This window comes from Sinocyclocheilus grahami, unplaced genomic scaffold, assembly GCF_001515645.1.
Source record: "Sinocyclocheilus grahami isolate Dianchi unplaced genomic scaffold, SAMN03320097.WGS_v1.1 scaffold3.1, whole genome shotgun sequence".
In the NCBI taxonomy this organism is placed as follows: Eukaryota; Metazoa; Chordata; class Actinopteri; order Cypriniformes; family Cyprinidae; genus Sinocyclocheilus; species Sinocyclocheilus grahami.
Genome location: NW_015505182.1, coordinates 4329957 through 4340364, shown reverse-complemented (window position 1 = coordinate 4340364; position 10408 = coordinate 4329957). Strand labels below are relative to the sequence as shown.

The 10408-nt window shown below is 36.2% G+C and overlaps 2 protein-coding genes across 3 annotated transcripts in view; both read left to right on the top strand.

Moving 5' to 3' along the window:
* Positions 1-2572: 2572 nt before the first annotated feature.
* On the top strand, positions 2573-4532 carry LOC107581552 (peroxisomal trans-2-enoyl-CoA reductase-like). The gene is made up of 5 exons (XM_016267156.1): positions 2573-2707; positions 3564-3697; positions 3885-4050; positions 4222-4303; positions 4409-4532. Exons 1-5 carry the CDS (start codon positions 2596-2598, stop codon positions 4530-4532), a joined length of 618 nt encoding a protein of 205 aa, XP_016122642.1. The 5' UTR covers positions 2573-2595.
* An 892-nt stretch (positions 4533-5424) lies between these two features.
* Positions 5425-10408, top strand: part of pecr (peroxisomal trans-2-enoyl-CoA reductase) — a 14635-nt gene continuing 9651 nt past the window's right edge. Inside the window, exons 1-6 of one of the 2 annotated variants that reach the window (XM_016267815.1) lie at positions 5425-5559; positions 8068-8201; positions 8389-8554; positions 8726-8807; positions 8913-9009; positions 9378-9488. In XM_016267815.1, coding sequence (XP_016123301.1) covers positions 5448-5559; positions 8068-8201; positions 8389-8554; positions 8726-8807; positions 8913-9009; positions 9378-9488 — 702 coding nt within the window. In that variant the 5' untranslated portion in view covers positions 5425-5447. Of the gene's footprint in view, positions 5560-7076; positions 7212-8067; positions 8202-8388; positions 8555-8725; positions 8808-8912; positions 9010-9377; positions 9489-10408 lie in introns of those variants that run through there. The other variant, XM_016267823.1, reaches the window with a different exon arrangement.

Sequence of the window (10408 nt, the reverse complement as noted above, 5' to 3'; positions counted from 1 at the left end):
GTTAAATGTTAAGTTTATAATATGCATAGTTAATCGCTAAATTTAGGGTCTATGTGCGCTATAGGCCTACAGACTGATTTAAAACACGTGAATTCATTTATTTATCCAGAAAGAAATGGAAGTGACATGAGTGCCTGCAAGAGGGAGAAAAATTGAGTAGCCTATATTTTATAGTTATACATATATATATAATACTCATTTTGTGAAAGAAACTCTTCTTCAAATTATATTTTAAATTATCATTAGGCCTATTGCTGCTTGCTCACTTCAGACATTAGGCCTAATGTGCATTTTTCTTCTTCAAATTATAGCTGAATGGTTTGCAATGATTAATTTTAAATCTAGATTAAATCAAGGTTTATCTAATAATTCTGTTGCACCAAACTTCAAACCTTTAAAAATAAGCAGGTTTACATTTTTAACCCATCATTTTGATCGTATTTAAATTATATGCGCCATAACTTTAAACTCAGATTTAAATCTCAATTATGGATTAACTTTAAATTTAACCCTTAAATGCATACCTCTGGTCTTTAGCGACCCGGGACATCATTCTCTACCCTCTCCCTCCTTCATTTTTTTAAGTTAGACATCAACTTTCTTAGTATTCCTCAATCTATGAATTATAAACAATATAACAAGAAACAAATAGTAAAATATAAAAGAATGCCAGTTTTCTGATTATTTTTTTGTAAAAAGTGTATAGGGTCGCTAGAGACCCGAGGTATGTAAATGTGTAAGTATTTTTCCTGCACAACTATATTTACATATCTGATGACTCAATATGTGCAATGCATCTTTTTTCCTCAAGGTGGCACTGTTTGATACACAATAATGACGAGACGTTTCACTCATAATTACCGCAGGCATAAAACAAACTAATATCATCAGCAACAATTGAAGTGGTTTGAATGGCTTTACTGCAGAGCAATTACTATACTACACAATGAAATATAAATGTCACTGTCATTTGATGCTGGATGTGGTGAATAAGCTGCCAGTGATCAAAATATTGAATATGAAGTCATTGAAAAGGATAGTTTTGAGAATATGTTTGAGATCGTGAATATGAGGCAGATGCTACTGTAGAAGTGCGCTCTGACGATGACAACGATGGTAAAACCATCTGCTCAAATTGAACCCTTTTAAGTTTCAAAAGGTAATGAAATATGCTTCATTTTATTCCTTCTGTAATTGTTCTTAAAATATCAAGAGAGTTTTTTGCTATTGCAGTAGTGCTGTATATATAGGTCCGGGTCACTAAAGACCCGAATATAATGATTGGCGAAACATTCATGCATTTAAGGGTTAATGGAGGTTTAAATAAATAAAAAAATGCACATGCAATTAAAATATAACTGATCGAACAAAAACAGAGAGGTGTTTATTACAAATCAAAATGAAAGCACATGGAGTTGGCAGAGTGCGAGGGTCGCATGGTAAAACCATCTGCTCAAATTGAACCCTTTTAAGTTTCAAAAGGTAATGAAATATGCTTCATTTTATTCCTTCTGTAATTGTTCTTAAAATATCAAGAGAGTTTTTTGCTATTGCAGTAGTGCTGTATATATAGGTCCGGGTCACTAAAGACCCGAATATAATGATTGGCGAAACATTCATGCATTTAAGGGTTAATGGAGGTTTAAATAAATAAAAAAATGCACATGGAATTAAAATATAACTGATCGAACAAAAACAGAGAGGTGTTTATTACAAATCAAAATGAAAGCACATGGAGTTGGCAGAGTGCGAGGGTCGTGGCGGGATGCGGATCCGTCACTCATCAAGCACTCATGGTGCACCTCGGTGTCGGACAAACAGAAGAAGTGAGGAATATTTAACAGCAGCGGTCACAGTGAAGTTTTCATGCCCGCTCCGTGTGTCTGCTGGGCGGCGATCAAGCGGACAGGGCAGCGCTTTTCATGAGCGGAGATCGCTACTAGACGAATCATGTCGTTTTTTATTTCTGTTCTTTTGTCTTAAGTTATGCTATTACTCCAGTAATTTATACTAGCCTATCCAGCACTCCCTGAACGCAGTCTCTGGTCTCGAGTCATTGCTGTCAAAGTCTAAGTCGAGTCTCAAGTCTTCTTTAATTATGTCGAGTCGAGTCGCAAGTCATCAAATTTGGGACTCAAGTCCGAGTCAAGTCTGGAGTCAAGTGACTCCCTGCATTATAGATTGCTTAGGTGTTTTTGTTTTAGGAAAATGTACAAAATGTATTAGTAATAATTTGCTATTATAATAATGAAACGCAAATATTCATCATGTAGAGCTCAGAGCGCACGTAAAATTATCGTAATACTGGGATAAGTGAAAGAATTTAATAGAAATATATAGGGTGTGGGGGGGGTCCTTTCCGCTCTTTTCTTTCAAAGTACTGCCCACACTCCAGTCCAGTAGGTGGCACCTTTATGCACCTTTATGCAGATAAATACAACTTTAAGTTGGTTTGCCAGCCGCCAATAAAATTTAAAGAAGAAGATAAAATTATCGTGCATAGAACAGGAAGCTGTACCAACACAACCGGAAACAGACTTTTATTTTAAAGTATTTTTTACAGACTCTTGCTTCACAGTCCGTTTCGTCACAGACATGGCGGCGTCCAGTGTTTTTAAAGCAGGGCTTTTCAATTACAAAGTTGCAATCGTGACGGGAGGCGGGACTGGGATAGGAAAAGCTATTACTTCTGAGCTCTTACAGTTAGGTATGCATTTACTGGAAGTTTTAATGATGGATTTGACTTTGTATTTAGTTCAGGACTGCAGTGAACTTTAGTCCAGATATTGAGCAACACACAAAGCAATCAGTCAATCATTTATAAAATATTCATTTTCACATTTTACATATCACATATTAGTAATAACATATTTAATTCATACCAATGCAATATATTTGATGTTTTTAGATTATGATTTCCGTTTCTGTTACGTTGAAATATGCAAATGAGGCACTGTCTAATTAAATATTCATTAATTTGAATATATTTCCAGGTCAGTTATTCTTCTTTCATTTTGTTAATATATTAAAGTTTTTTTACATTATTTTTTAAATAGTTTTTAATCACGCCATCAATATAAAAAAAAAATACAATCAACAGCCAAAAAAAAAAAAAATTTGAAAGAAAAAAAAAAGGTTTGTCTGAAGTGGGGTTTTTTTGTTTGTTTGTTTATGGAAGCCCATTTCTGTTACTAAATAAAAACTTTTAAAAAAAAAAGGTAATTGCGACTTTTTATCACACAATTCTGACATTTTTTCGTGCAATTGTGAGTTTACATCTCGCAATTGAGGCTTTTTTTCTTAGAATTGCAAGATGTAAACTCACAATTGCGAGAAAACACGTCAGAATTGCGAGATGTAAATGTTCTTTTTCTGTTTATATCTCAGAATTGTGAGTTAAAAAGGCTAATTGCTTTGTTTTGTTTTTTTATTCAGTAGCAGAAATGGGCTTCCATAGTTTTTCCTTAACTATTAAATAAATATCTTCCACTTAAACTATTAAATAAAACTCAATGAATAGTATATACAAAAATCTAGAGTCTCAAACATCACTAATGTTGTAGGTTGCAGTGTGGTCATATCATCCAGGAAGCTTGAGCGTCTGGAGTCAGCAGCTGAAGAGCTGACGCAGAAAATCCCCCCATCCAGTCTGGCTAAAGTGACCCCTATACAGTGCAACATCCGAAATGAAGAAGAGGTGACAGTCTCATAAACCTGTATTTTGTACCTTTATGCCAGAGAAGCGTGTAAAATAGTCTTTGTTTTTAGCATGTTCATTTTGGACTGGTTTCTCCAGCTGGAAAATACCGGTTCATAGGTAATAACAGTATACTGTAGGTCTGGATTATAATGTGGTGTGATTATTTAGCTCCCGTTCTTAACAGGTGAAGAACCTGATGGCCTCCACTCTGAAGCTTCATGGGAGGATTGACTTTTTGGTGAATAATGGAGGTGGGCAGTTTTCCAGCCCAGTGAACTTGATGAGTGCAAAAGGCTGGAAAGCTGTGATTGACACTAACCTCAACGGAACGTTCTTATGCTGCAAAGAAGGTTTGGCATAAATGGCAATGTGAAATGCGAGACATACAGTTTAGCAGTTTATCTGCTGTTTGTTTTGATCGTAATGTGCAAATTGTAAACTTTATTTCTGAAATTACATGTTGACAATTCTGCATAATAAATTCAAAGGCTACTCAGTCAATTTTTGCTCTTAATTCATAGCATACAATGCATGGATGAAAGATCATGGAGGTGCAATTGTGAACATCATTGCAGACATGTGGAAGGGTTTTCCTGGAATGGCGTGAGTTGGACATTATAACAATATAATAAAAATATTGTGTATTACTTTGCATTGTTTGGCTGGTTAAATCCTCTTTTTTAATTTGTTAAAAAAATTTTATGACAGGCACACAGGAGCGGCCAGAGCAGCCGTGGACAACCTGACCAAGAGCCTGGCCATTGAGTGGGCTGACAATGGGGTCCGGATCAACTCTGTGGCTCCGGTTAGTGCCAGTTTAGAAACAATTTAAAAGCATGTATTGTATTTGGATAGTGCTCCCTACTCAGGGACGTTGAAAAAAGGGGTTGATATGCATGTTTGATTTACAGGGCGGGATGCGGATCCGTCACTCATCAAGCACTCATGGTGCACCTCGGTGTCGGACAAACAGAAGAAGTGAGGAATATTTAACAGCAGCGGTCACAGTGAAGTTTTCATGCCCGCTCCGTGTGTCTGCTGGGCGGCGATCAAACGGACAGGGCAGCGCTTTTCATGAGCGGAGATCGCTACTAGACGAATCATGTCGTTTTTTATTTCTGTTCTTTTGTCTTAAGTTATGCTATTACTCCAGTAATTTATACTAGCCTATCCAGCACTCCCTGAACGCAGTCTCTGGTCTCGAGTCATTGCTGTCAAAGTCTAAGTCGAGTCTCAAGTCTTCTTTAATTATGTCGAGTCGAGTCGCAAGTCATCAAATTTGGGACTCAAGTCCGAGTCAAGTCTGGAGTCAAGTGACTCCCTGCATTATAGATTGCTTAGGTGTTTTTGTTTTAGGAAAATGTACAAAATGTATTAGTAATAATTTGCTATTATAATAATGAAACGCAAATATTCATCATGTAGAGCTCAGAGCGCACGTAAAATTATCGTAATACTGGGATAAGTGAAAGAATTTAATAGAAATATATAGGGTGTGGGGGGGGTCCTTTCCGCTCTTTTCTTTCAAAGTACTGCCCACACTCCAGTCCAGTAGGTGGCACCTTTATGCACCTTTATGCAGATAAATACAACTTTAAGTTGGTTTGCCAGCCGCCAATAAAATTTAAAGAAGAAGATAAAATTATCGTGCATAGAACAGGAAGCTGTACCAACACAACCGGAAACAGACTTTTATTTTAAAGTATTTTTTACAGACTCTTGCTTCACAGTCCGTTTCGTCACAGACATGGCGGCGTCCAGTGTTTTTAAAGCAGGGCTTTTCAATTACAAAGTTGCAATCGTGACGGGAGGCGGGACTGGGATAGGAAAAGCTATTACTTCTGAGCTCTTACAGTTAGGTATGCATTTACTGGAAGTTTTAATGATGGATTTGACTTTGTATTTAGTTCAGGACTGCAGTGAACTTTAGTCCAGATATTGAGCAACACACAAAGCAATCAGTCAATCATTTATAAAATATTCATTTTCACATTTTACATATCACATATTAGTAATAACATATTTAATTCATACCAATGCAATATATTTGATGTTTTTAGATTATGATTTCCGTTTCTGTTACGTTGAAATATGCAAATGAGGCACTGTCTAATTAAATATTCATTAATTTGAATATATTTCCAGGTCAGTTATTCTTCTTTCATTTTGTTAATATATTAAAGTTTTTTTACATTATTTTTTAAATAGTTTTTAATCACGCCATCAATATAAAAAAAAATACAATCAACAGCCAAAAAAAAAAAAAAGTTTGAAAGAAAAAAAAAAGGTTTGTCTGAAGTGGGGTTTTTTTGTTTGTTTGTTTATGGAAGCCCATTTCTGTTACTAAATAAAAACTTTTTTTAAAAAAAAGGTAATTGCGACTTTTTATCACACAATTCTGACATTTTTTCGCGCAATTGTGAGTTTACATCTCGCAATTGAGGCTTTTTTTCTTAGAATTGCAAGATGTAAACTCACAATTGCGAGAAAACACGTCAGAATTGCGAGATGTAAATGTTCTTTTTCTGTTTATATCTCAGAATTGTGAGTTAAAAAGGCTAATGGCGGGATGCGGATCCGTCACTCATCAAGCACTCATGGTGCACCTCGGTGTCGGACAAACAGAAGAAGTGAGGAATATTTAACAGCAGCGGTCACAGTGAAGTTTTCATGCCCGCTCCGTGTGTCTGCTGGGCGGCGATCAAACGGACAGGGCAGCGCTTTTCATGAGCGGAGATCGCTACTAGACGAATCATGTCGTTTTTTATTTCTGTTCTTTTGTCTTAAGTTATGCTATTACTCCAGTAATTTATACTAGCCTATCCAGCACTCCCTGAACGCAGTCTCTGGTCTCGAGTCATTGCTGTCAAAGTCTAAGTCGAGTCTCAAGTCTTCTTTAATTATGTCGAGTCGAGTCGCAAGTCATCAAATTTGGGACTCAAGTCCGAGTCAAGTCTGGAGTCAAGTGACTCCCTGCATTATAGATTGCTTAGGTGTTTTTGTTTTAGGAAAATGTACAAAATGTATTAGTAATAATTTGCTATTATAATAATGAAACGCAAATATTCATCATGTAGAGCTCAGAGCGCACGTAAAATTATCGTAATACTGGGATAAGTGAAAGAATTTAATAGAAATATATAGGGTGTGGGGGGGGTCCTTTCCGCTCTTTTCTTTCAAAGTACTGCCCACACTCCAGTCCAGTAGGTGGCACCTTTATGCACCTTTATGCAGATAAATACAACTTTAAGTTGGTTTGCCAGCCGCCAATAAAATTTAAAGAAGAAGATAAAATTATCGTGCATAGAACAGGAAGCTGTACCAACACAACCGGAAACAGACTTTTATTTTAAAGTATTTTTTACAGACTCTTGCTTCACAGTCCGTTTCGTCACAGACATGGCGGCGTCCAGTGTTTTTAAAGCAGGGCTTTTCAATTACAAAGTTGCAATCGTGACGGGAGGCGGGACTGGGATAGGAAAAGCTATTACTTCTGAGCTCTTACAGTTAGGTATGCATTTACTGGAAGTTTTAATGATGGATTTGACTTTGTATTTAGTTCAGGACTGCAGTGAACTTTAGTCCAGATATTGAGCAACACACAAAGCAATCAGTCAATCATTTATAAAATATTCATTTTCACATTTTACATATCACATATTAGTAATAACATATTTAATTCATACCAATGCAATATATTTGATGTTTTTAGATTATGATTTCCGTTTCTGTTACGTTGAAATATGCAAATGAGGCACTGTCTAATTAAATATTCATTAATTTGAATATATTTCCAGGTCAGTTATTCTTCTTTCATTTTGTTAATATATTAAAGTTTTTTTACATTATTTTTTAAATAGTTTTTAATCACGCCATCAATATAAAAAAAAATACAATCAACAGCCAAAAAAAAAAAAAAGTTTGAAAGAAAAAAAAAGGTTTGTCTGAAGTGGGTTTTTTTTTGTTTGTTTGTTTATGGAAGCCCATTTCTGTTACTAAATAAAAACTTTTAAAAAAAAAAGGTAATTGCGACTTTTTATCACACAATTCTGACATTTTTTCGCGCAATTGTGAGTTTACATCTCGCAATTGAGGCTTTTTTTCTTAGAATTGCAAGATGTAAACTCACAATTGCGAGAAAACACGTCAGAATTGCGAGATGTAAATGTTCTTTTTCTGTTTATATCTCAGAATTGTGAGTTAAAAAGGCTAATTGCTTTGTTTTGTTTTTTTATTCAGTAGCAGAAATGGGCTTCCATAGTTTTTCCTTAACTATTAAATAAATATCTTCCACTTAAACTATTAAATAAAACTCAATGAATAGTATATACAAAAATCTAGAGTCTCAAACATCACTAATGTTGTAGGTTGCAGTGTGGTCATATCATCCAGGAAGCTTGAGCGTCTGGAGTCAGCAGCTGAAGAGCTGACGCAGAAAATCCCCCCATCCAGTCTGGCTAAAGTGACCCCTATACAGTGCAACATCCGAAATGAAGAAGAGGTGACAGTCTCATAAACCTGTATTTTGTACCTTTATGCCAGAGAAGCGTGTAAAATAGTCTTTGTTTTTAGCATGTTCATTTTGGACTGGTTTCTCCAGCTGGAAAATACCGGTTCATAGGTAATAACAGTATACTGTAGGTCTGGATTATAATGTGGTGTGATTATTTAGCTCCCGTTCTTAACAGGTGAAGAACCTGATGGCCTCCACTCTGAAGCTTCATGGGAGGATTGACTTTTTGGTGAATAATGGAGGTGGGCAGTTTTCCAGCCCAGTGAACTTGATGAGTGCAAAAGGCTGGAAAGCTGTGATTGACACTAACCTCAACGGAACGTTCTTATGCTGCAAAGAAGGTTTGGCATAAATGGCAATGTGAAATGCGAGACATACAGTTTAGCAGTTTATCTGCTGTTTGTTTTGATCGTAATGTGCAAATTGTAAACTTTATTTCTGAAATTACATGTTGACAATTCTGCATAATAAATTCAAAGGCTACTCAGTCAATTTTTGCTCTTAATTCATAGCATACAATGCATGGATGAAAGATCATGGAGGTGCAATTGTGAACATCATTGCAGACATGTGGAAGGGTTTTCCTGGAATGGCGTGAGTTGGACATTATAACAATATAATAAAAATATTGTGTATTACTTTGCATTGTTTGGCTGGTTAAATCCTCTTTTTTAATTTGTTAAAAAAATTTTATGACAGGCACACAGGAGCGGCCAGAGCAGCCGTGGACAACCTGACCAAGAGCCTGGCCATTGAGTGGGCTGACAATGGGGTCCGGATCAACTCTGTGGCTCCGGTTAGTGCCAGTTTAGAAACAATTTAAAAGCATGTATTGTATTTGGATAGTGCTCCCTACTCAGGGACGTTGAAAAAAGGGGTTGATATGCATGTTTGATTTACAGTATGTTCCTCATTTGCATGGTGCTTTAGATAAAATGAAAATGTCAATATAAGCAAATGAACTGTGGAAAAATAGCCTTGCATGAAAATGTTTCCATAGTATTATGGCCTCAAATAAGTTTTTGCTAAAAAGGCATGTGTTTATTATCTGTAATGTAATTCTAATTTAACTACAATGTTCACAACAATTCAGTGTAAACTTCCACTTGGTCTTATACCACATGAACAGTGCATGTGCATTTGTTTTGTGTTTGTTGAATGCAGGGAACTATCATCTCCAAAACTGCAATGGAAAACTACAAAGAAATTGGCCCAACAATGTTTAAGATGTCAGTGCCATTCAGTCCGGCTAAAAGACTCGGTATTCCTGAGGAGGTATCATATAACCTATTATAATGTTGACATTTTAAAATATTACAGTGGTGTGAAAAAGTGTTGGCCCCCTTCCTGATTTCTTATTTTTTTGCATGTTTGTCACACTTTAATGTTTCAGATCATCAAACAAATTTAAATATTAGTCAAAGATAACACAAGTGAACACAACATGCAGTTTTTAAATGAAGGTTTTTATTATTCAGGGAAAACAAATTCCAAAACTACATGGCCCTGTGTGAAAAAGTGTTTAATTTCTTATTTTTTTGCATGTTTGTCACACTTTAATGTTTCAGATCATCAAACAAATTTAAATATTAGTCAAAGATAACACAAGTGAACACAACATGCAGTTTTTAAATGAAGGTTTTTATTATTCAGGGAAAACAAATTCCAAAACTACATGGCCCTGTGTGAAAAAGTGTTTACCCCCTAACCCTAATAACTGGTTGGGCCACCCTTAGCAGCAACAACTGCAATCAAGCTTTTGCGATAACTTGCAATGAGTCTGTTACAGCGCTGTGGAGGAATTTTGGTCCACTCATCTAAGCAGAATTGTTGTAATTCAGCCACATTGGAGGGTTTTCGAGCATGAACCGCCTTTTTAAGGTCATGCCACAGCATCTCAATAGGATTCAGGTCAGGACTTTGACTAGGCCACTCCAAAGTCTTCATTTTGTTTTTCTTCAGCCATTCAGAGGTGGACTTGCTGGTGTGTTTTCGATCATTGTCCTGCTGCAGAAACCAAGTTCGCTTCAGCTTGAGGTCACGAACAGATGGCCGGACATTCTCCTTCAGGATTTTTTGGTAAACAGCAGAATTCATGGTTCCATTTATCACAACAAGTCTTCCAGGTCCTGAAGCAGCAAAACAGCCCCAGACATCACACTACCACCACCATATTTTACTGTTGGTATGATGTT